The sequence below is a fragment of the Chiloscyllium punctatum genome, chromosome 1 (genome assembly GCF_047496795.1).
Source record: "Chiloscyllium punctatum isolate Juve2018m chromosome 1, sChiPun1.3, whole genome shotgun sequence".
NCBI lineage: Eukaryota > Metazoa > Chordata > Chondrichthyes > Orectolobiformes > Hemiscylliidae > Chiloscyllium > Chiloscyllium punctatum.
This window is the reverse complement of record NC_092739.1, coordinates 115185072-115212540: the sequence shown is the minus strand read 5'-3', so window position 1 is coordinate 115212540 and position 27469 is coordinate 115185072. Positions and strand designations below refer to the sequence as shown.

Sequence of the window (27469 nt, the reverse complement as noted above, 5' to 3'; positions counted from 1 at the left end):
TCAAAAATGGATATAAGTATTTCATGACAAGATCATAGGAACAAACCTCAGCTAGAATTATCCATACACGCAGGGTGGCTCCTTTGGGGAATGAGGGTCTGATTTCAGCATGGACAAGGAAGCTAGTGTTAAAAATCAACTCTGCAAAGGTCACTGTGGTCTTGTTATCTCCTTCATTCTGACTAGAAGCTATTTTTGGTCACAAGGTTCAACTTCAAAATGGAGATGGCACAAGTATTTGCACCTTCCGCAAGAGTTTTCAACCTACCTATATTAGTGCCACTATATCCATGGGAATGGTCAGAAAGACTGTAGTGAGGAATCTGTATTGACCATACTGGACCTTCTAAAGGATGAATGTGTCAAACAACATGAAAAACATACTAAACACTCAACTTGCCATTGTAAAAAATCTTCAGACAAAGCTCTTGAAAAGGTTATGTGGAACAACCTGGTGATAATGGTACCAATACAGACTAAAGCAGCATGGAACTCAACATATCAGATCAGCTCCTTGTTTGTCCACAAATGGTTTGTCAGAAAAGTTTGCTCATTAAAAATTTCTTTAGATTAACTGAGAACAAAGATCACTCTCAGAGACAGAGTCAATTTGCGTTAGCATTCCAAAACAACCTACGCGATGACTCCAAATCCTCCAGCATAGCTTGTGGTAAAGAGTCAGTTGCACATGGCATTTGATCTGTTGAAACCACTCGTGACAAAAATCAGACAGAAAATACCACAAGCAGGCTTTCCAACAAGAAAACAAATCAAAATACTATGTACTCCACAAAAGGAGGGGGGGTGGTGGGAAAGAATTATACGACTGGCAAATGGATAACACCATTGTAGCAGAGCCTGGACCAGTTCCCTATACCGTACAGCTGAGACAGTATGGAGAAGACATGCAGATCAATTCTTGCCAACCAGAATGTATGTGCCAGAGATAACATTTGAAGAACTGCAAATAAGTATCAAACAGATGATTTGGATACAGGAACAGTACAGTAAAACTGGTGCTAGAGGGAGGCAGTACTTTAACAAAGAATACCATGACATCGCATGAACTTCCGAACACGCAGCTGCCTCAGGAAGAGACAATAGATAAATGCTTCTGGTATACCTAAAAGACCACAGATTAAAGCTAAGTAGTAAGATAAACAAACAGAGCTACAGAGGAACTGATGTCCTCGAAGTCTTATCCACTGATGACGAATGAGTACCAATTGTAAACATTGTGAATTTTTCATTGCAGGAACCTTTGAAGAGGTGGAGGAGGGATGTTGTCTATTTGTCCAAGCACAGTGCACTGTCACTTGAATTTGATCATGTAACAATGAAGTCATTGATCATTCTGACTGATAAACAGCTTAGATTAACCTTACTGACGGCAGAATAAACATCTACATAATTACATTTTTGTTTAACACTGTTTGCTGGGTCTTCTTGAAACCTTAGATGTACTAATGTCCAATTGTAATGTGTTATATGGCCTAGTTACTGTTTATTTTTAACAAACACTTGTCATAGCTCACAGCCTATTTAGGTCGCAACTAGAAAGCAACAAGGCTACCACTCGAAGACTGAATCACAAAGGACACTATACAATCCTAGAATCTCTGGCATGGAAACAAAACATTCAGCTCATCGAGTCCACAACTGACGCTTTGGAAAGCATCCCACCTAGACCCAACTCCCACCCTATTCCTGCAACCTCATTTCCATCTACCCTAACATCCCTTGATATTATGGGCAATTTAGCCTGGCCAATACACCCAAGGCACACATTTTTGAACTGAACGAGGAAACCAGCACACATGGAGGAAATCTACACAACACTGGGAGAACACACAAACTCCACAGACATTCCCCCCAAGGCTGGATTCAAACCTGGGTCCCTGGTGCTGTGAGGTAGCATGCTAACCATTGAGCCACAATGCTGCCCCTGCAACACGAGAAAAGCCATTTAAGTTGAGGTTTCTATTTGATCCCTGGGTTACAAGTATATGCACAATTGCTCATCCTTAACAAAAAAGACTCAGATGGTTCCCCAAACCTAAATGAGAATTAAATCTAAAAATGTAACAAGCTATTCATTAGCTTGCTTAGCATCCCATCACAAGATAAGCAGATCAGATCCAAGTATTAAGGAAGGTTTAATTTTATTAAATACTCCAAGCACATCTGCTGACCTTCTGATGAGGAAAGGTTGGACAGACTGGGGCCTTGTTTACACAATTTAAGAGTGAGGGGTGACTTAATTGAAATACTTATATCATGAATGATTTTGACAAGGTTAGACATGGAAATAATGTTCCCTCTTATGGGGGGGAATATCCAGAACAAAAGGGGTACGGTTTAAAATTAGGAATTTCCTTTTTAGGATAGAAATCTTTTTAAAGTATTGAGACAGCCTTAGAACTCTGCCTCAGAGCAATGGAAGCAGGGTTATTAAATATTTTTAAGGTAGAGGTAGATTGATTTCCCAGCCTAACAGGAATCTCAGGTTATCTAGGTTGGTGGGAATGTAGAATTCAAACAAACAGATCAACCATGATCTTACTGAAAGACATTTCAGGCTTTAATAACTGAATGACCTACTGCTAATGTTCGAAATGATGTAATCAGCAAGAAAAAAGCAAAACGAAGATAAAAATACTAATGTACACAGATAGGAGTGTCTTGTTGGATTTGACTGAAGTTCAAACCCTCATCAAGCTAAAAATAGATAAACACAGACTCCTTTTTCACAAGGAGAGAATTTAATAATAAAATTGCTAACCTGAAGAAACAGAGGGAACTGCTCGTGTAGTAGCAGTTGGCATGGAAACACTTGCTGCACTCAGTCCAAGGCTGTTTGTAGTGTTTAGGTTGCTGGAGGCACTGACTGCTGAGGTGGTGGCTGTGGTAAATGTCAAAGCAGTGGAGAAAGTTTCAGAAGTCTGCAAGCTGCTGTCAATATTTGCATGCTGTAAGCAAAAGAAAAACGTTAGCAGCAAGAATCAGACAACTTTACAATACCCATCACTCCCACCCTGCCTTCCTACCCTCCTGCAGCCACTTGAGGTGAGGATAAATTTTGGATAAGTCTATAGTTAATTTCAAATCCTCCAAAAGGCTAAATAGAGGCACCCATCACTGCTTTAAAATGATTAAGTCCAACTACCCCAACCTCCCTTCTTACTAACTTTCTGCCAGTGATCATTAACTCAATGTGAACCAGAAAGTCCATTCACAGACAAAGTTCTTACCATCTATGACCTTAATATAGACAACTGAATCCTGGCACTGACAAACTTGGTCAACACGTAAATGAAGACTCCTTATACTTTCTACTGCTTGCATCTGCAGAATTCCAAGTGGTCACTTTGATTTGTTCCTTTAGCATCCATTACAAATTTACATTCCTTAACATTTACATCATAACTTTTTAAATCAGAAGTTGAGGAACTGCAAAGTAAAACATCAACTCTCTTGAGATGCTGCCAGACCTGCGAAGTATTTCCAAGGTTCTGTTTTTACAAAATCATAGGTGAGAATATCTCCACTTTGCTAACCTGTCTTCCAGGGGCTTCGAGGATTTAGAAAACCTCTCAATGCTTTTCCAATTTTTTTAAAGCACCAATTCTAAAATTCCAACTTTACACAAGTTCCAGATCATGAACTCTAGCTGTGTAAAAAAAAAGCTGCCAATCCCAGTTGCATTTTTTGCCCAAAACCCTGCTCCATCACAGACTGGCATTTTATCATCAGCTAATGGAAACATTTTATTGGTTTATTTTAGTTACACTTCTCAAATAGAAACTTCAGTCAAATCTAACATCAACTCCCTTCACTCAAAGAAAGAAGAATTCAGCTTTTCAAATCCCTTGTCCCTGGAACCATTTGGCAAATCTTCTGTGCCCTTGAAAGGGATCCTCACAATCATTTTAAAGTGAGATAACTAGAAGTGGAACCTCCGAGACCAACCACTGACTTCAATCAAATACTGCCTTACTTTCCTGCTGCTACATTTAATGCCTACAGTTAATGAAGTCCCAGGTTTTATGTGCTTCGCTAATTAATATCCCTTCTGTTTCAATGAATCGCAAACTGACCGAGTTCCCCTTATTCCTGTTTTTTGTTTTAGGAAATGCATCATGAAGTCAGCTTTGTCTTTCCCTATTCCTTCTATCAAAAGATATCACCTCACACTTTAAATTTCATTTGATATTAGCAGTCCATCTACTCTACATCCTTTCACACAGTCTATTTGGTAACAGCCTCAGCATGTGCCACTCTCCAATTCTGGTGCCATGTTGAAATTTTAAATTCCAACATTCAAGTCATTCACATAAATCAAAATAGTCATGCAAGCACTAACCCTTGGGGAGCAGTTTACCTTTCTCCTGGATGGAAAACAACCATTGGTTAAACTCTATTTTATCCTTAAATCAATTTAAATTCAAACTAAGTGATCTCTCCTTCTGTGAGCTTCAACGTTGTCAATCAACCTTTTGTGACACTCTTTTCAAATGCTTTCTGAAAAAGCATCTCGACCACATCCTCAATCTTTGTTGTTTCAAAATATTCCAATAAGATGGGTCAAGCACAATCACATAATCCTGTGCTGGACATCCTTGAACAGCGTAAGTTCTAAACATTGAATCAGAAGTGATGCAAAACTGATTAGCTGTATTTACAAACAAACAAACAAACAAACCAAACAATCTTCTTTTCTTCAATAAGTCACATTTGCCCTTCAATCCGTGACTTTACCTCTCTATATTAGGAAAATCAGAAGTTTTTTCAAGCCTCTGAAATCAGCATCATCCCTTTCCCTTGTCAATCTTGGATGGAAGTCAACAGGACCAGATTACCTCTCAACTGAAGCATAAAACATTTTTCCAGTACATCCTGCTCATCATTTCTCCCATCAGTATCTCTCATTCTGTCAGTATGTTTCTTCAAAATGTACTGTTACATCAAATCCTCTTAATTCAAGCACCAAAGTTATTTTATGGATATCCTGTGGATAGTCTCATCCTGCATTTCTAACCACAAATCTCAGTCAATCCCAAATGGGAGCTACCTATTTGCATGGGAGGAGATTTCAGGATTTTCTCCAACACTAACTGCCAGTCTGTTTGCCAGTTAAAATTTTCCCATATCATTATTTTTAAACATTGTTCTCGCTTAAAAGTTTGTATGTATAAATCAAGAAGAAACCTTCTTTAACTCCCTTGTGACTCAGAGTGCAGGTTTTGGCTCTGCTACCGTTTCACCCTTGTCAGAATACATCTAACCTGTACTTTCCCCTTAAAGCAATATCACCCTTTGTTTAGTAACTATTTTTTCCACTCAGGAATTCGGTTTTATCCTGGCTCAATTCTCTCTCTCACCCCATTTTTCAATTTTTCAGACTCAATTCTGCCAAGGTTCTGAAACCCTCTCTCCTACATTGTGTCTCAACTTACCCTATCCCCTATTAGGAGAAAAATGGGAAGCTTAAGGACAACTAAACTCAAAGATCAACATACTTACTGCATTGGGTGAGCTTGTAGTTAGTGAAGAGGCAGGAGTAAGGCTGCTGCTTTGGTGGCTTGGCAAGGAACTGCATTAAATAAAGTGTTCAAAAAAATTATTGCCCAAAGTATAATCAGAATATGAACTGACATCTAATCAGCTACTTGAATGAACAATCCTGCGCACAATTCTTTTTCTTATTTTGGAGGAAAACAATGAACCACTGTTCATTACTTGCTCTCACTTAAGAGACTACTCGTAAAGATTAACTATCTGTCTTTAAAGCAAAAGAAAGAATAAGCAGAAGGCCAGTTTTTTCAGCTCAGTGTTGAACCATCGTTGTACAGCAATAACCACTAACACAAACATCACCATGAGGTCAGTTAAAATTCAGTCATCAGGCATTTCTCCCAAACAGAAAACTTGTTTTACTATGATCCCAGTTGATCATAATATTGGACAAGTCAGATCCCAGAATGAAACCTGACTTAAATCATTTGAATTTTTTGCTGTTGGTTAACACAGGCAGTGACACGAAGAGTACTTCCATACGACACAGAAAATGGGAGTCACGATCATCATCGCTAGCTCCAGATTACATTAGCTCAGTTGATTGGACAGGTGATGTAGATCAGATTGCCACCTAGAACATGAATTGCAATTTGGGATTTGCTTCCTAACCTGCTTACTTGTAAGGAGATCGCGGTGTTGTGGACCAGACCTTTGCAGGCACAGTGCACAAGAACAATCTGGAATAAAGCCTAATCATCCTACTAAAATTAGCCAAACGTAGAGTTCAATGGCTCCTTAATTCTTTGATCTTTCTCTCTAATGTGAACATTAGGATATGTCCTAAACATTCTCCAGCTTATCCGAACTGTACTGCATTCTTACTTGTTGGATATGCAACAGATTAAAAAGGATAAAAGAGTGCATTATAGAAGAACATAACCACACTGCATTTAAAAATTAAGATATAAAGTAAGAGGTCACTCATTAAAAGATGAGAAAACAAAAAAGTGTTTTGAGGGTAGAATGCCTTTGAAATTGCCTTCAAAAGGCAGTGGATGCATAATCTTTACGGCAGACAGATCGACTCGATTATCAACAGGACAAGAGAATACCAGGGATACGCATGAAATGTAGATAAAGTTAAAATCCGATCTGCCATGATCTGATTGAATGCTGAAGCAGCCTGAAAGGGCCGAGTAGCTCACTTGTCCCTTGTACTTTTATTGCCATATGATCAAGCAGAGTCAGCATGGCTTCAAAAAGGTGAAATCATGCCTGACCAGTCTATTAGAATCATTTGAGGTAATAAGCACAATACAGGGAAAGCAATGGACATAATACATTTGAATTTTCAGAAAGGGTTTCAGAAGGTACAACACTTTAGACAACTCAAGTAAAGAGCCCAAGGGACTGAAGGTTTTCTCTTAGCATGGATAAAGAACTGACAACTAAACAGTTGGGAGGAAGGGAGCTTTTTCTTTAAAAAGAGTGGCAATCTATATCTAGTAGAATGCCATAGTGATCAGTGCTGGGCTACAATTATTTACAATATGTATTAATAACAAATGAAGAAAGTGAGTGCATGATAGTTAAGACTGCAGTTGACAAATAGGTGGGAAGGCAAGTGGTGTAAATGACAGCGTCGACAGAGATACAGACAAGTTAAGCAAATGGGCAAAAACTTGGCAGACAATATAATGTGGGAAAATGGGAAGTCATATTTTGGCAGGATAAATAGATGAGCTAATACTATTTAAATGGAGAAAGACCGCAGAAAGCTAGAGGAGGTAGATCTAGAAATTCCATGTATACAAGTCACAAAAAGCTGGCATCCAAATTCAGCAGATAATTGGGAAGCATTACTGATCTACCTAAACCAAAGTCACTGCAGCAGTTCACCTCCTTCAAGAGCAACAAGGTATAAGTAATTAATGCCGACCTAACCAGAGAAACATCCCATGGATGAATTAAACTCTAATCAATGTATGTTTCCTTTTATTGAGTTAAATCTTTTAAAAAGTACTTTAACCATGTTCCCAAACCTGGTCTTCTTTGCACAACCAGATCTCCCACCAGTGACAATGTTAGATCCAGTAATGTCTGGATTCCAGTCTCACCCCAGATTAAGGTTAAGGTTAGGCCAAGCCCTCACACTATGAATGATGCGTTAAAATCATCCAGTAGAGTCTGGCAGGAACACTAGAGGCCAAATGGAAAAAGGTAACAGGTAATGGTTAAATTGAGGTATGGATCTCCAATTCATGTACAATTAGGCAGGTGCAAGCTAGTGGCACAAGTTGGAACAAAACTAACTAGAAAAGCATTTTCCTGGATTCTGCCTAATCAATATGTAACCTCTAGCAGATAACAGAAAGTTTAATTTAATTTTCTCCTTATTTGTGACGCACCACTCTAAACAGCATTTCATTCACTCCCCTCCCCATTCATCTTCCCCCAATCCTTCCTAAGCATTGCATTTTCTTTCATTTTATCAATGTAAACCAGCTTTCCAAGCAAGAATTAACAACTGGTCAGATACCCACGTGCTAAGTTGCGAAATGGAGCTGCTGGGCAATTCGATGGCCTGGTTCAAACTGGACAAGCTAGCAGAATGTTGAGATACTGTAGGCAGAAGAGAAGCAGTTGACACTCCAGTAGATAGTGAATTCACACTTGACAAAGATGGAGATTCAGCGGATTTCACATTGGGACAAATTGTGGCTGGGTGAGGAAAAAGTTAACATCTGTAATATTTTATGTTTGCAATTACAAGTTGCTTCACAAACATGAAAATAAATGTAACCCCAAAACAGTTCTAATAAGCAATAAAATGGCTGACATTTTAAAATGAATAGACACAGAACAAAAGATTAAATCAGACACAATTATGTTGAAACAATGTTAAATGTCCCAATATGACAATTTCAAAGTTATATGCAAACGAGGCAAGGACCTTGGGAGAATAATACATTCATAACAGGTAGTTATGGTATGGAATGCACAGCCTAGGAAATGTAGAGGGAGGTTCAAGTCAGGCATTGGATGATTGTTTGGACAGCGTATGCAAGTAATGGGTTGGGGGTTTTGGGGGTGGGTGGAAGAGAAAGAGAGCAGGGAAGAAGCAACTAGTATAAGTAATAGAGCAGGAGCAAGCACAATGGGTTAAATAGCCTCCTTCTGCACTAACTTCAATTACTCTAATTGGTCAATAACAAGCAAAACAAATAAACTCAATCTGACTAGATAATTTACTGTAGCTATAAGATATGTGACCTTTATTAAAAACTGAAAATTACAAGCAACATGTATTTTCATAAAATTGGGAGTTTAAGTTTTTCAAACCCTAGTAATACAGTGCCTACAAGCTAGGTAAGAGTGTCTTTGGCACCCAAAAATGTGACTTCAGACCCATAGTAATGTTGTTGACTCTTAACTGCGCCCTGGACAACTAGGGATGGATCATAATTATGGTCTAGCTCAAGATGCCCACATCCCAGAGTGAAAAGACATTTCCAGGTGCATACCAGATTCCCAACACACTGTGGGTGGAAAATAGTTTTCGCAAACCCTGCTATCTTCACCTTAAAATTATGCCTTCTTGACTCTTCAATTAAAGGGAACAGCTGCTTCCAATCTAGCCTGTCCATGCCCCTCAATCAGGTTTCCACTCAGACTTCACTGCTCTAAACAAAACAACCCATGCCTATTCAGCCGCTCTTCGTAGCTAAAATGCTACAACCCAATTACATCCTGTTTAACCACCTCCACAACTCCAACGCAATCACCTCTCTTCAAATGAGAAGACGACCAGAACTGCAAGTAGTACTCCAGCCGCAGTCTAACCAAAGTTTTGTACAGCTCCAAAATAGCATCCCTGCCCTTATAATCTATGTCAAAACTGATAAGGGATAAAGGCAAGTGTTCCATATGCCTTAACCTGCCCTGCTCCCTTCAGAGATCTGTGACCAAACAGGCCAAGATCTGAGCTCCCTACTATCCTGCCAGTCAATGGGCCCTCCATCTTGTTACTTCTTCAAAAGCACATCACCTCACATTTATCAGGACTAAATTCCATCTGACTCACCTACCCATCGACCACTCATGTTCCTGTAACTCAAGACCTTCTTCCTCACCATTAGCCACCCAGCCAACCTTAGTGTCATTGAAAAACTTAAAGTATCTAAATGGATTTTGATCAGCCTTAAATATACAACAGGGCCCTAGAACGCTTTACCACAGAACTGTAGGAAGAAACAACTCAGAAATTCCTCTTCATCTCAGTCCTAAATTAGCTTTCTACCATTTGGTCCTCAACTCTCCCATGAGGAGGAAATGTTCTCAATATTTAACCTGTCAAATTCTTAAGAATCCAATGTTTCAATGAGATCATGTCTCATGCTTCTAAACACAAGCAAAGAGAGTTCCAACCTATTTAGCCTTTACTCAGAAGACAATCATCCTCTCTGATGAACTATGCTGGCCATCCCTGAACAAAACTTGCTTTTTCAAATGGAGATTAGTTCTGCTTCAGAATTTTCTCCAATTGTTTTCCTACTACTGAGAAGAGACTCACTAATCTGTAATTCTCTACTCCATCTCTACCATCTTTCTTGATAAGTAGAACCACATTAGCAGTCCTCCAGTCCTTCACTGTTGCCAGGAAGGAATTAAATGTTTCATCAGAACCCTTTTAATTTTCTCCTTACCTTCGACAATAACCTCTGGTATAACTGGAACTTGGAATTATGCACAAAATCACCAGTACCTCTTCACTCTCAATGTCAATCTATTTAAGAATTTTAGCCCCCTTTGAATTCTGTACCTACAAATTTCTTTTCCAAAACAAAGACAGATGTGAAGTACTTGTTTAACACCTAGCCAACATCCTCCAGTCTTGGCAAAGATTACCTCCTTGATCCCCAATGAGCATTATTCTCTTCCCTGGTTATCTTTTTACTGTCCATATACTTCTAGGATTCTACCTAATTTTATAGCGGTCATCTGGCATACAAATATTTTCATGCCACTCTTAGCTATCCTAATTGCTTTCCTAAGTTCTCCCCTGTAATTTATATACTCTGGTCAGATGCTATAATTATTTTAATAAAACTTGCCTGTTATCCAAAACTTTTTTTTGCAAGCTATCCTTTATTTTTCCCTTTTCCATAATTTGAATCTCACTATGGTCAATACTACCACAATGTTTCCTCATTGCCACCTCATTACCACCTGTCCAGGTTCGCACCCTAGAATTAAGTTCAGCACTGCACAGTTCCTTCTTGAACCTTCTTTGTGCTGATATCAAACATTCTCTTGGATATATTAAAGAAATGCTCCCTCTCTCAACCTTTTACTTGAAATAATCAAAATGCGATGTTGGAGCAGATGAAATGGCCTCACGGTTTCCCTATTATTTTACACACTTTAGGTGAATTGTCAACATGTATTTGTTCCTCCACTGCCTGAGACTACGTCTGGGTCTATTATACACTCCTAGCAATGTGACTGCCCCCTTTTATGTATTCCTAAGCTCTACCCACAAAGCCTAACTTACATACCCTTTCAAGATTTGTCACTCCTTACTGCAATAAGTGAACTCTAACGCAACACCAGCCCCTCTTTTTCACCTTACCACCTAGCCTGAAAATCCTATACCCCAGAATATGAGTTGCCTCTACCTTAACATGTGATGACAACAATATCACTACACATCAAGCCATGCCCTTGTCATGTCTTGATTTATAATTCTATTAGAGGTCACCAGCCTTGCCTTAATCCCCAAAACTCAACAGGACTGAAATCCAGTCTTGATTTCTTAATTATAGTATGCTTTGTATCCCCTCCCCCTGCCAAACTAGTTCAAGCTTCTCCCGAACACTTAGTAACACACTTGCAAGAATGTTGAGGGGTCAACTGCAGCTCAAGAAATTGAGGACAAAGAAATGGGTGAATACCAAAGAGGAACAGGAAGGTAGTGTATTCTGCTCACAAATTGGTTTATGATTTTGGAGGATGATTTGGTGCTGGTTCTAGGGAATGCAATCAGAGCCAAGCTTTGGCATCACAAGCAGCTTGACTCTATAAAAGGGGGAGGAAAATGAAAGCAGGAGCAATAGTGATTGGGCATTCATTAGTTATGGAAACAGAGGCATTTGCACAGACACAAATGATTCCAGGTTGACAACAATGCCTCCCTGGAGCCAGTATGAGTGACGTCACTAAAAATACACTGCAGGGCATCCCAGAGCAGGTGGCGGTAAGCTAGAGATTCTGATATATGTTGGTACCAATGTTCAATAGGCAGAAGGGATGAGGTCTTGCATCACAAATTCGTGGAGCTAAGCAGTAGATTAAAAAAGGATAACCTCAAAAAGTTATGATTTGGAGATGCCAGTGTTGGACTGGGGTGTACAAAGTTAAAAGTCACACAACACCAGGTTATAGTCCAACAGGTTTAATTGGAAGCACACTAGCTTTCAGAGCGACGCTCCGTCACTTGATGAAGAAGCATCGCTCTGAAAGCTAGTGTGCTTCCAAATAAACCTGTTGGACTATAACCTGGTGTTGTGTGACTTTTAACTCAAAGTTAGAAATCTTCAGAGACTGAATAGGCTGTTTTTTGTCCTGCCTGGAGCAGAGGAGACAGAGAGGAGATCTGATTTAGGGATACAAAACAGTTCAAGAGAATCTTTTACCAGTATCTAAGACGAGTAAGACCAGCAACTGAAAGTTTAAAATGTGAGGAGCAACTGGGGGGGTTTAGAGGAATTAGAAGAAAATACTTTCACTCAAAGGATGGGAGAACTACAGAATATGCTGCCCAAGTAAGGCTGGAGGCATGCATTCTTGCAACATTTAAGCAGCATCTGGTCAAGCACTTAAAATGTCAGGGCACAGTAGGAAATGGACCAAGTGCAAGTAGCAGGGATTAGAATAGCTTGGCAGTTACTTGTTGCCCTCAACATGATAGGGCTTGCATCTATGTTTTTTCACGGATTCCCAGTGCCAGTTGATGGCTTGTACAAAAATAGGAGATTAGAGCAAAAGAAGGAGTGGCTCAAGATTTGGTGCAGAAGGGAGGGTAAGAGAATCTGGATCATTGTGACTGTTTCTCAGTGCTTTCCCAGACATGCTAAGCTGCGCTCTAAATACACTAACCACAAGACAGACTTGCCGATGTGCCAAAGTGACTCTAGCCGCCACTTAAGCTTCAAAACCCTAAGCTCCAATTTCTGCAAGAGGAAGCTTTTTCCACAAATATAGTCAGCTAGGATGCCAGTCAGGTCCACAACTTCGCAAATGACAGGTCACACGTTCCACTTGGTTGGCCTCACTACTTAAAACTTGAACTTACTTTTGCTAACTTTTCTAATAGTCACTCTTAAACATAATCCCATTCCCTTATTATACTTTGGCCTATTTAATCACATTTATCCCACTATTCTACTAGCTCCGACATTTTCTCATCCCTGGTACTTGAATTAATTCTTAAACATACTTTTCCAGTTTACTGGAAATGGTTGTTCCTTACCAGCTAATTAACAGTGACTCTTTCTTGTGACATCACTGATGTACTTCCCCTAATTCAGTACGGCTGTTTGAGCAGCGAATCGAACTACAGGTCATAGAACAATACAGCACAGAACAGGCCCTTCGGCCCACGATGTTGTACCGAACTTCTATCCTAGATTAAGCACCCATCCATGTACCTATCCAAATGCCGCTTAAAGGTCGCCAATGATTCTGACTCTACCCAGAGAGTGGTGGGGGAATGGAATGCGCTGCCCGTGGGAGTGGTAAAGAACCCACCCCTGACATCTCCCCTATACCTTCCACCCTTCACCTTAAATTTATGTCCCCTTGTAACACTCTGTTGTACCCGGGGAAAAAGTTTCTGACTGTCTACTCTATCTATTCCTCTGATCATCTTATAAACCTCTATCAAGTCACCCCTCATCCTTCGCCGTTCCAACGAGAAAAGGCCGAGAACTCTCAACCTATCCTCGTACGACCTACTCTCCATTCCAGGCAACATCCTGGTAAATCTTCTCTGCACCCTCTCCAAAGCTTCCACATCTTTCCTAAAGTGAGGCGACCAGAACTGCACACAGTACTCCAAATGTGGCCTAACCAAAGTCCTGTACAGCTGCAACATCACCTCACGACTCTTGAATTCAATCCCTCTGCTAATGAACGATAATACTCCATAGGCCTTCTTACAAACTCTATCCACCTGAGTGGCAACCTTCAAAGATCTATGTACATTGACCCCAAGATCCCTCTGTTCCTCCACCTGACCAAGAACCCTACCATTAACCCTGTATTCCGCATTCTTATTTGTTCTTCCAAAATGGACAACCTCACACTTGGCAGGGTTGAACTCCATCTGCCACTCCTCAGCCCAGCTCTGCATCATATCTAAGTCCCTCTGCAGCCGACAACAGCCCTCCTCACTGTCCACAACTCCACCTATCTTTGTATCATCTGCAAATTTACTGACCCACCCTTCGACTCCCTCATCTAAGTCATTAATAAAAATTACAAACAGGTCGTTCTGCTATAACTTGGACTTCATTAATGCCAATTTGCTGTAATGCAATTGATGAATTGGCAACAGTATTTCTAAAGCGCAAACTTTTAAAACTAGTTGGCTATAACACAATTACATCACCAAGACTTTAAGCACTGTTTCTAAAGCATTATGTTTCTATAATACGGCACTGCACAGGAGCACAACTGTCACGCTATAAAAGAACTACCTCAGAGTCCCTGGCAAGTGTACTCACCTGCTTGGTATCCTCCCACACAGCCCTGTTGCTGCCTCCAAGTCCCTGGTAGTAATAATATTGACGAAAAACTACAGCCTTAAAATGGTAAGATCTGGCTATGTTTCTTAGTGAAAAATTGTATTTACTCAAATTACAAACCTCCACATGTGCACTCTACTGTTTAAATGTGGCATTAGAATGGTCATCTCCCTCTCATACACAGCTTAATTCTGGAAGCCTACCTTTGCTGACTTAAATAAGAGCACCAAATCCAAGCTGTGAAAATGCTTACACAGAAAATCATTGCCCAAAGATAGGAGAATGTTAAATTTGATACACGTATTTATTAAAAGTGCACTTGCAATGTTTTAAATGTGATCTAAAAGGTTATCTTATTCAAATATACAACATGGGCTAACAGAAGTGACAATTTTACAAACCCTGCAAAAGTGAAGAGAAAGTATTGTTCAAGGTCTCATTTAAGAGGCTAAAGCTAACAAGAAATTTTGAACTACCATCCTACACACAGTAAAACCAAAACAGGAAATATTACAATGTTATGCATTAACATTAATGACTTCAACACTCACCTTCGAGTGCCTGCTGTGTTCCAAGACCAATCTGTAAACAAAAAGATAACTGCTTGATTCATTTTGTACACAAATCTTAGATCACGGAACCAACTATTTGCTGTTCATCTGAAGGGAAAGCAAAACACTAGATGCTGCCACTTAACTTTCAAAAAGAGAAAACTGTTATGGATCATTGAAGCTACAGAAAAGATCAAATAGGTTTCAATTTGACTTCACAAAGCAGTTAAGAATTAAGCTTCATAGAGCTGCTATTCAAAAAACATTGTCTTTAAGCACAACTGTGAAAACAATGCAAATTTGAAGTGGGGTACAGGGAGGTAGATGGGCAGTGTGCGATGGGGAAAGCAAAGACATAGACATGAGCTAATAGCTTAACCGAAAGGTCACCGTGCCTTGGCAAGGGAAGGTTGAGGGGGAAGAGTCTTACATTACAACCTCAGCAGGTGTCTGATCTGAACCCATACCATTGGCAGTCAGTAATGCAAGCTCAGTTGGTTAGACAGCTGGCTAACAGATCCCCCACCTCACCATGAATATTCGTAGGAGTTTAATTCAGAACCAGAGTACACTCCATTTGCAAACAAAGAAAAAGAAAATCAAACAAATGAAGTTAGTGCCAAGTCAACAGTTGTATGATTTGCCAGCTTGTTAACTGACCATATTGCAAATTGCTGGTGAAAATGGAAGGGCGAATCCAGCTAGACCAAGTCTAATTGAAAAACAGGTTACCAAAGTAATCCTTCTAAATAGCATTCTTGGGTTGTAGGGGTCACTGGCTAACTTTGCACTTATTACCCATCCCAAATGGCCTCAAGCTGGTGGCAGTGAGCTTCCTTAAGCAATTAAGTCTTGAAATTTTATGAACATCTTTGCTGATAGGGAGTTTTGACACAGCTTTTGATGATGTAGCTTACACAGCAATACCTTTACGTGATGGCATCACCATACATCTGCTGCCCTTGTCCTTCAAGCTGGTAGAGTTTGTAAGGTTTGGGAAGTGTTATCACAGCAGCATTGGTGAGTTGCTGCACTGCACCTTGGAGATAGTGTCTGCAGCATGTACCATGCAGCAATGGGAGTCAAGGTTGAACCTTGAATGGGGTGCCAATGGAGCAGACTATTTTGCCTTGCATGATGTTCAGCATGTGTTCTTGGAGCTGATTCCATCTAGGTACGTAAGGAGCATTCAATACCCATCCAACTTATTTTTATATTCAGGGAGCAGAAATATCACTGACTGGCAAACATCAATTGCCTGCCTGTAGCTGGCCTTCAGAAGGCGATGGATTGAAGTCAACGCAGTAGATCATGTACTCTAGACAGATTTAAAATGCTGTTAGGGAGGAATTTGCAGAATTTTGACCAAGTGACAGTGAAGAAAGGGCAACATATTTTCAAGTCAGAACTTGCTTCTCATTTTAGAGCATATTTGCCTTGAAGGGTTGACCTTGCTCACTATTTGTTTTGACTTGTCGGTGTTTCCTAGCCCATTTATGGTTCCACCTCCTGTAGCATCTTCCCAACAAGACTGAATGTAACTTTGGCTGAGGACACTGCATGGGGTGGTATAGTTGTCATTTCAAGCTTGTCTAAGTGTTGGGAATTTTTTTTATTACAAAGAACTATGAGGAATTTGAATAAGGAATGGTTTAGACGTAATAGATTTAAAAGGGTTTGAAGGATGCATGATTTCTTGGGATTACGTTCAGCAGTAATTACTGAAGTTGAAAGTTTAATGTGGGTTCTTAAGCATCTGCTGTTTAATTGCAAGTAACCTTGAATAGCAGACAAGCAATGCTTTTAGAGATAAAAAAATGCATTTTATTGTTTTCATTATGGACAGACTGATTTCGGAGGGCCAGTGCTCAAGGTGGCCCAGCAATAGCCTCTCAACTCAAACTGCAGTTTCAGTACACACCTAAAAAACAGCAAGATTGCTCCCGAAAAGAAAAGCTTACAGCATGACAAATTACAGACTGCATCTTCTGGGAACCTGAGAAATCAGGTCCAGAAGTCAGTATCTTTAATTTGCTCAAACTTTTACTTTCATTCAAAAACCATGATCTAACCAACCTCCTACCTGAACTGAAGTCTGGCTTGAAGATCTCATCGATTCTCTAGTGGTCAGCATGTCAGTGTCTGACAGGAAAATCAACTGGACCTCTTTGCACTTCAAAATCCGTTGAATTTGGATGCTCGGCCCATTGAGTGTGTTTCCCCATTTACCTGCTCTTCAAAACCCACATCTCTCCAGATTTGTAATGGCTTATCTGTTTATGTGAATGCATGTATTTGGATAGCTTAATTGATAGCCAGTTTTTCCACTTCTTATGAATGGTAGAACATGTTGCTTTAAGCATTTTTTAAAAAATAGTTTATTGAAGGAACCTCTGTCCTGGATAAGAACTATGAGAAACTGATTATTTGGGTGGTCAAATTAAAACGCTCACATTATTCCTTCACAAGCCACGCAAAACTAAGGAGGTTTGATTACCAGTGCTATATCACAGTCTACTCAGAGCGATATCACAGGAAACCACTATGTAACTTCCCACAATGCATGAAAGGTACAAGCCAGCTTCATGTCCACACCCTCACCTTCCCCATCCCAAAGATATTTCTCTCCTCAACCATAAGCTTAACACTTCTTAGAAAATATGAATAAAAACTTTTATTTCAAAAAAGTTTCAGTCACCTGTGAGGAAGCTTCCTTTTGAGATGCACCAAGGGAGTTCTGGTAAGGTATTCCATGCACTGAACTCTGATCAACTGTTGAAGTCACTGAAGTAACCTGAGCAATTGTTGAGCTGCAAGAGCTGATGGAAGATTGATCTGTTGATTCTTGAACTGCACTCGATATCGACAAAAACTGTGACATCGAATCACTACATTATAGAATAAAATTTAATGCTACACATTAGCTACTGAAGATAAGCTTGCATAAATGTGTCCATGCCTAAAAGGATAAATCAATGATAAATATTTTATCAATTCACTTGCTGAAAAAGGTAGTTTGCTGAATCTTTTTCTTGCACTTAAAATTTCCAAGGGATCAATAAATTTTTAATACATTGATTACTTGCATTCTCCATGGCAACACACAACTTTTTGATCCCTTTAAAATAGAACAGTTGTTTGCCCTCATGAGTACAAAACAAAAAGATTTCAGAACCTGTTTTCAGAAACAGAAATTCCTTACAGTCAAACAATTGCAATTCATTGCTATTCAAGGAGCATTACCAAAAACAATTTTGCATTTTTCTTTTGAAATATCACTTTCTCCCTATTGCTCTTCTATATTTATCCCACCTTAAAACACCAAGGTAATACCTTGGGCCTCAGCAAATCTGTTAGAGAGCACTGATAACAGCTGCATTCAGTAGCTAAGTAACTTGCACTTTTTAAAGTCTAGTTATTTGTTAGCAAAGCTGACACTGCAGACCACTATGGGTGAAGGCTGGAGGACAAAATTTGTTTTTACCTTACAGAACTTGAGAACAAGTGATTTTGTGCCTGGTTGATGGTTTCCTTGCTTCCTGTTCCAAATTCAGACAGAGATGGCTCTGATCCAAACTCTAAGGCTCCAAATTGAACATTCAATTCGGAGACATTAATTGATCCTGGCATTTCAACAGCAGATGCAGGAATCTAAATGGAAAGAAAATGTGGAGTTTTTTTTTTAAGTGCTTGAGATCAAAAGATGACATTCCTATGGTCAGCAACTGTAACGTTGACAATTCATGCTGAACACAGAGCCGAACCCCCACAGAATACCACTTATGGGATGGGGTCTGTGGAAGGAAACAAGATATGGACATGTGCGCACATGCGTATACCTGCATGTGTGCTTTTTGAGGCAGAGGGGTGGAGAGAAAAAGAGACATCAAGTGATTATAGGAACAATCTTCAAACCTCATACACAACTCTCCGTCAGGAATCATCTACAGAAGGCAAATCATCTGATCTTGCATGGAGATCACAATAAATTCTATTTTATTCAGGTCCTTACTTCATACATTTGTCTATTTTGGAATTAAAATGCTGAATGTTAGGAGACAAGGTTAAATCAAAACAATGTTGAGAGGAGACTACATTCTGGTCCACTACTTTAAAGATCTGTATAAATATATTTGAATATTAACCAGAATCAAAGTCAAACTGATACTTTGCAGCTTAATAGTAACTTTGACCAGAAAGACTAATGAAGTCCAAAGAAGAATCCATAGCTAAATATATTCTCAACACCACATTTCTATATACTGAATCCTCGTATGTCTTGATCTACTAAAAACTAGATGAAGATGAAGATCTACTCCAAACTGCTCTTTTATATTAAAAGCAGAAGGCCCATGAGAGAAGCCAGATTACCGAAAGTGCAAAGTACATACTTATCACAGATGTTGACCAATTTGCTGTATACCAAGCACTTTAGGTTCAGTTTTGATTATTGAAAACTTGCCCTTCAGATTTGCTACATGCCAATACACAATGATCAGGAGCTACATGTGGATCATTATGGATATTTTTTAGATTAGATTACTTCCAGTGTGGAAACAGGCCCTTCAGCCCAACAAGTCGACACCGCCCCACCGAAGCGCAAAAGCGCCCCACCCATACCCCTACATCTACCCCTTACCTAACACTACGGACAATTTAGCATGGCCAATTCACCTGCCCTGCACATCTTTGGGCTGTGGGAGGAAACCGGAGCACCCGGGAGGAAACCCACGCAGACACGGGGAGAATGTGCAAACTCCACACAGTCAGTCGCCTGAGGTGGGAATTGAACCCGGGTCTCTGGCACTGTGAGGCAACAGTGCTAACCACTGTGCCACCGTGCCGCCCACATATGAAAAAGCATCAATTGTTCCAGGCACACTGATTACAAAATAACATACTGGCCTCAAACCTTCACTGTTAAGATGCATTCTGGAAAGACAATTTGAAAAGTGTTGGGACTTGGAAAGCATATTAGCTTGACTGGCAAAACCCCAAACATAACCTCCAAACTCAATGCAGTCATCGCTCAAGTTACTCAAAAGTAGTGGTTTACATCAAAGCATTCAACCACATTGTTAGGCATCAGCCTTCTCACTTTTTAAACATCACTATGAAGGGATATCTTGTGTGCCATGACAAAAGGGCAAAAACATGGAGCAGATGGATGATCAAGAATGCTGTTGATGTGAAGACTTCCTGCACTTAAAATAATTTCTCAACTGCAAACCATTATTCTCCGATTCAAATTACAGACAAATAAAAGACATGCTAAAAATGTGGAACTAATTGTGACAGGGAGCGGTTGAAGTAGTGAACATTATAGAGGTGTTTAAGCAAAAGCTTGACAAGTATAGAAGGAAGGGAGAAGAATGCCATGAGTATAGAACTAGATGCAGATGGCTGAAACTTCTTCAAGCAGAGTACCAAAAGAATGGTTAGGATATGTAGCATTAAAATTGGCTCATGTAATAGTGTTTTTGTACATGGTTAAAAATCACACCACCAGGTTATAGTCCAACAGGTTTTTTTTGGAAGTACTAGCTTTCATAGCACGGCTCCTTCATCAGGTTGTCCTGGAGGTTAGGATCATGCTCGCAGAATTTACAGCCAAAAGGAGTCCAGTGTCATGGAGATGTGATACAGTAAACAATAAAATTAAATCCTGCATCTTTTAGAATGGGATATGCTGGTTTCTGTTTTTTGATATGTCAATCCCAAAAATGCTTTTAAATTACATTCTCAAGTTAGCTCACATTTTTAAACAATAGGTGTGAAATCTGTCTGTGTCCCAATGCTATGTCAGACTGACTAACCCTCTCTAGTTTACAAAGTTTAACATGCATGAATCCATGTAAAACTAAAACGATACAGTTAATTGAGGACAGGGGAGGGACTGGTGGCAGGGGTCGGACAATGGGTCGGGATGGACGGGGTTCAGGTTTGGGGATGGGTGGGAGCAGAGGGGGTTTCACGCGCAGTGTTCTTTGCCTAGTCTCCTGAACAGGGAGTAGACTTTACAGAAAACTCCAAGATCCAGAGGAAATCAATTAACTGAATAACCAACTATCTAAACGAAATAGTGCCTGCCCATCTCGTTCGGTTAATCAAGGTTCGTCTGTAGTTCTGTTGTACGCTTCACAAGGTTGATACCTCTTTCAGCTATACATGGTACTGCTTCTGGCATGCCCTCCTACACTTTCAGAAAGCAGCGTTGATCCTAATTGCTGTTGGACCATGGGGGGTGTCAATTGTATCGGGAAGAGAGTTATGCTAATAGCCCACTGTGCCACATTAATACACAGTCTTGAGTTGCTAAATCTGTTCAAAATCTGTCCCATTTAGTACAGTAATAGTGCCACACAACATGATGCAAGATATAATGTTAAGGATTGAATTAGACTCCATCATAACTAAGCAGTGACCACCCTTACCAATAGTCATAGACAGATGCAGCTGTGGGAAATTAGTGAGGATGAGGATGAGGACTAGTTTTTCCCCTCACCATCAGCTACAAACCCAGTCTAACAGCTATGCCCTTTAGACCTAACCAGCTTGACCAGTCATGCTGCTGCCAAACTATTGTTGGTGAACACTGAAATCTCTTGCCCCGAATACATTCTACACCCTTGCCATCCTCCAAGGGTTGTTCAACATGGAGGAGCAGAGTCATCAACCGAGATACATAGACAAGGAAATATCTTGCTAATTATGTTTGACCTAATACCATGAGATTTCATGGTTCTGGAATCCCTGAATTTGCGTGGCAATTGGATATCAGACTGAATATCACTGTGCTGCCATCTCTACTGGGACTGTCCTGCCAATGGAACAGGACATATCCAGGAATGGTGGTATTTACATATAGTGCAGATGACAAGCCTTGGATAGGGTTCAGTTATTGAATCTGTAATCAAATGTCATGTACTGCACCCAGCAAACAGCCTTTGCTCTACTCTTGTCTAAAAGTAGAAAGGAGGGAAAATACTATCCTAAACCTCAAAATACACTGGAGTATTTAAATGCTGAGAGATTAAGGAACAAGTTAATTCAGAAAATTAAATGTGAATACACCAGCAGTCGAGCTGAAAACACTGAGTATAACAAAACTGTTTCTCAACTTACTTTAGAAGATGTTTGTACCTTCCTCTTCTGTGTTTTAAGTTGTTTTTGCTGTATATGTTGAACATTGGTTATTTGATTGTCTGTGGAGATAGGTAGCAGTTGTATAATTTTAACGGCAGTGCTGTCAACAGGAGTCAATTCTCTTAACTTGATCTGAGAGGAATAGGTATTTAATACTGGTTCAGCGGTCTGCTGTTGCCGTTGAGTCATCTGGCTCAAAACAGGTGAAGGCTCAGGCTGGGTCTTGAAGTCTAAAAGATGCCCAAATAACTGCTTTTAAAATTGTTTAAGAAACAGATCAAGAGTCGTGCACATTTTAGATTAAAACATTTATTCTTGTATTCCATTTACATGCTAAACCTCTACCCACAAGATATATTTGTTATCCATTCCTCTCATTTGCAATTACTCTGTTCCTGTAGCTCCTTCACAGGAAGTTTTTGCAGCTCTACAATATCACATGGCATAGTTTACAAAAACGACATCTAGGCTTCTGTACTGATTAAATTGTTGCGATGCATTTTTCTTTTTGCTCCTGCAAATTTATACAGCTATTAAGATAATTTTTTTTAAAAAACAGTGCTAACACTTCTGTTTTGTCAAGAAAATGTTTGACTTTCTAAAATCAACCTTATTAAAAAGATGTATGTAGTCATGAATGATGTTTAGCTGGAATAGAGGAAAATAAATGTTTCTTAATAAAAATATCATGAACACACATTTGTTCAAAATGAAATACTGACCAAACTGGCTCAGAACTGTTGACTGTGAAGTTGATTGGTCTTCCCAAGAAGTGTTGTTACTTGTTTTCCTGGCCTGTGCAGAAATCTCTCCCAAACTAGATGAATTCAACTGCTCAAGTAATTGCGACGCTGAAGAATTGGGGATTTTTGTAGTTGCAAGTTCCCCAAACCCAGGAGACTATAAAGAAAACAAAATAATTAAGTTTGTTTTCTGAGAAGCATTAAATATTATTCTATATATAAGGATAATACTGGTCTTTACTTTGCCAGGTATTTTGAGCTTAGGAATTTTAAAACAAAATATTCATACATTTGTTTTAAGTTGCTCATGCATTTCTTGCATAAAACTTAGCAATTTAGCAAACATTTTTAACAATTTTAAACTTTGATGTACATCGACAAGCAACTCTGCACATGGCATTTAAATAGAATGCTGTCCAGCCCAAGTACAAACTGTACACTTAACAGCCAGGTAAGTGTTCAATTTGTTCCACAAAAATCCCATTAATGCCATGAAACAAAACCCCAAAAATCAAGATAAATACAAGACTTGACACCAACACAGATCACTAGTTCAGATGCTGTTCAGTAACAAAAATTGCTAGATCTGAATAAAACAATCTTTGCTAGATAAAAAGCTATTCCTGTGCAATTTGAAAGTAATTACTTTAAAATATAAAAATGCATTACAATCCCAAAATTCAGAGACAATGCCTAAAAACCAGTTTCCCAACCCAGAAAGGTACTTCAAATGCACTTGGATTTGACTTCAATCAAGTTATTTCTTCCTCCAACCTATCTCACCACTGTTTCCTAGTTGACCAAAAACTACCTGCTCAAAATGAATACACAAACAAGTCACAGGAATTTTAGCTAAAAAATGCATGTTGCAGAACTTCAAAAAGCTTTCGTGTACACAACTGAAAAGAAAATTATTGGAGGAGAATGTGGACCATTTTTAAATGGAAATCTCTTGAAAAACACGGTTCATATAACTGCCTTGCTGCAAAAGGCCTTCAATTACACTGAAATGTGTCAATTTTATTGACACACAATGTCTAAACAACCATTCAAAAATCGATTTAACAATGCAGTTACTTTAGCTTGGAGGAGGTTTAACTGCTATGCATGTATGAACATTAACAGCTCACTGATCAAATCAGAAACAACTTGCTTTCAATTTTCTACCTAAAATAGGAGTCCTGCAATTCAAGTTCAGCATCTGAAGAAACGAGCTGAAGTGACAAAGCATCGTCTAAGTGCTGAAACAAATAATTTAAAGTTTGAGTATGAGTGTTTATGTGCAGCAGGCTTCTTCTATTAACTCAGGAACAAAATCAAACTTTCATTAATCCAACATTCAAACTGCAGTACAAAATATCAAATTTTAAACCAAGTGTTTGTTTCTTGGTCAGTTCCTAGTAATGAAACTAGCTAAATCAAAAATCTCCTCAGTAAATATAGTTCATAATTGGCTTTACATGAGTAATGTTTTGTGGCGTTAGAAAGTCTTGAAATTAATTTCCATTGGGTGGTTGAAAGGGGATAACAAAAAAGTACTAGTTAAATTAGTGAATAAAATCTTTCTGGAAACAGAGCTACAATGGAGTCTGTTATGAAATTACTGTTTTAACTAGTGACTTATAGTTAAACTAAGCTTCATCTACTGACCTTCCACTGGTTAAAGATTTTCTTCTTCATACCTGCCAAATGACAGATTTTAAAAGTAATGTATACAGGTCAGTGCTTATGTTAAAACTAAAAAGTAATGTTCAGTATCAGCTCAGCCACGAGTTTGAATAAAAGTAGTGTGCACATACAACTTCATGAGGACAACCCAAAAGAGTCCCGCATTTATCCAAATTTCAAAAATCAATTGTTTTAACTTTTAAGAATCTAACTTTAATTGAAATCTTTCAGAAAATAAGAGTTAGGAGAATGTTCAGCTTTCCAAAAAAAAATCCACAAAATATGAAAAGTTTAAACCAGTATCACTGACTCTGAAATCGATTAAACAACAAATGGAATATTTAAGCTAATGGACAACTGTGATATGATTTAACAGATGATACTGTGATTCAGAATTCAGGTGCTGAATACCTACCACACCTCCCTGAGCCAGAAGTTAATTGACAAAACCGAAATCTTATGAATCAGTGCCTCACTCCACAAAACTGCTACTACTGCATTCAAGCATATATAGACAGTCACAAGAAACTGTTTTCCAAAACCTCAGGCCCTGATAAAATGTAAATTCAAGAAATTATACATCAAATTAACTGGTTTACTGCCAATAGATGTTTGGAAGCTTTTTATACTAGCAACGTACAGATTTTACCGACATTTAACTCCTAGACTGTACCAGTGAACTGCATTGGTATCTTGGGAACAATTAAATTAATATCCAGATTCTCAGACAAAAAGCAAAAGCTTCAAACAGGACAGATTTTCCATTGCTGGAAGCAGCTGATTGAAATTACATTGTCAAGTTTAAACATCTCTGGAAATTCTGGATTAAAAAATACTGGTCATAATTATTTGATCATTTCTTATTGACTATAGAAAATGGATGGGTTTTTGTGCAAATATGGATAGAATTTAAACAACTAGGAAGAGAAGGTGGCACCAATAATGCTTTCAGAAAACCTCAGTAGATTTTCAAGTGTGTAATATACTAATAACCTTGGATTAGAGAGATTGCTTGCTTTGTGCAAACTGCTGTCATGAAAACCTAAACATCACACATGATACTCCATCTTCATATTTAGCTTCTAAATCTAATCATAGGACCAGTAATGCATATATCCAATTTATATTACTGTACTTTACAATATTTAGCATCAAGTTTTGTGGCATACTATCCCAATACAATTGCTGCCTAAACATTATAACTGAGGCAAATTTAGAAAAGAAATTCACGAAAACACTAATCAAAGCCTTTGGCTGAACTTTTCATGGATAGAACCCATTTTTAGATTTTTTTTTTCCATTTTTATTCTACAAATGGATCGGATAGAGCTTGAAGTAGGTAATTCTGTCTGCCAAGCAAAAACTGCATGGCAGTAAGACACACATTGGACAATGAACACTACAACATTTTTATACTACTGACATTACATATAGCAATTTTCTAGCCTAAATAATTTCAAAGAATTTTCAATACAATGCATTCTAAGTTAATACCCAGGTGGTGAAGAAACAGAAGAACTTAACATAGTTTATGCAGTACAGTATGGGTATAGTTACTTTTCCACATTAGGACACCCTTCTGGCAGGCAGCATCAGCAGTTCTTGCTAAATGAAGGAACCACTTCAGTAAAGAGCCACAAACAGCATGAATTACATTGCAAAAATGTCAACAGGCTAACATATGCCTGCATACAGGATGAAAAGGTAGCACCATTAGCAACTCCAATCTTGTCCTGACCCGACATGCACAGAGATTTATCAGGGAGACACCGAACAGGAAACGGAACATTGACCAGAAAGGATGAAATTTAGCAATGGAAATAAAAGATCAGAACACTGATCTACAAGACTTACCCAAAAGGCATTTGGACAATCCTTTCAGTTATTAAACTATATAGAAGTGTGGCCTTGAACTGCTTTACAAATCATGCAGGAGCTTTTCCTCACCCTTTTCATGTTCTCCAGTTTCACCAGAGAAGGGATGAATTTTATTTCCTCAATTTACCACACAATGTCAATTTTCTGCATATCGAACAAGTTACAAATGCAAAAATTACATTATCCAAGTGACCTTCTCTTAACAGTTTGAACTCCTCTGCAGTTCACAATATAATTTGAAAAATAAGAGGAATTCACACCAAATGCAAAGCTGACAAAGCCAGCTTTCTGTCATTACTTAAATACTCCAGTGATTTTAAAAGCAGAATTGCAACTTAGAAGTGAATTATTTGCCAGCTCAACCCAATTGACAAGAAATTTAAATATTGCTTCCAACATATTTAGTATACAAGTATATTCATTTAATATTCAAGTCATTTTTTAGTCAAATTCATATTGCAAAATTGCAGTCCAAAATTGGCTTCCAAGCCATTTTCACACCATTTTGCCTGGCAAATGAAAATATGCACAAAATCGAGAAGCTGTCCCCGAACAGAAAAATAACTAAATCAAGGCATCACCAGTAAAGTGGCTGAATTTAGCATACAATAGCTCCAATTAAAGTTGCCTTAATTATGCAACGTAACCTCAAAATATTAAACCAGACTAAACTATGTCACATGATGTAGAAAGCATAAACTAAAAACAAGAGTCCTTTTAATTTAAGAGGCTCAAAGGCAAACAGAAAGATGAATGAAAGACCTACATGATGCACTTTGCATTTCTTACGGCTTTATTTAATTCCAATACCAAATTGTCATCTATAGGCCTTAGTCATTGCCTTGGCAGGGAGGGGATAGATAGATAGATAGATAGATAGATAGATAGATAGATAGATAGATAGATAGATAGATAATCAGCACTTCTTAGCAGCTGAGGGAGATACTCAAAGAATATAAGGGCTCAATGATTACGCTAAAGTACTCTTTGCTGAAGGTGCAGCAGCTGGTATCAAGGAAGGACACACTCTTCTGGTTCCCAAGCCCAGTTCAGATATTCTAATGGAGCAGATCACTCCAAGACCACCCCAGCCCAGGGCAAAGTCAATTCATCAGTGGAAACTCAGCATCACAGGATCAGCAATACGAGAATCCCATCA

General features: G+C 38.8%; 1 protein-coding gene across 5 annotated transcripts in view; it reads right to left on the bottom strand.

Moving 5' to 3' along the window:
• ubap2a (ubiquitin associated protein 2a) overlaps positions 1-27469 on the bottom strand; it is a 114272-nt gene that overhangs the window by 32581 nt on the left and 54222 nt on the right. For all 5 annotated transcript variants that reach the window (XM_072572817.1, XM_072572827.1, XM_072572835.1 and 2 more), the window contains exons 12-19: positions 22744-22921; positions 22001-22251; positions 18360-18526; positions 17574-17763; positions 14876-14906; positions 8061-8238; positions 5524-5593; positions 2783-2969 (exon numbers count right to left, since the gene is read on the bottom strand). In XM_072572817.1, the coding sequence (XP_072428918.1) occupies positions 2783-2969; positions 5524-5593; positions 8061-8238; positions 14876-14906; positions 17574-17763; positions 18360-18526; positions 22001-22251; positions 22744-22921 (1252 nt within the window). The remainder of the gene's footprint in view (positions 1-2782; positions 2970-5523; positions 5594-8060; positions 8239-14875; positions 14907-17573; positions 17764-18359; positions 18527-22000; positions 22252-22743; positions 22922-27469) is intronic.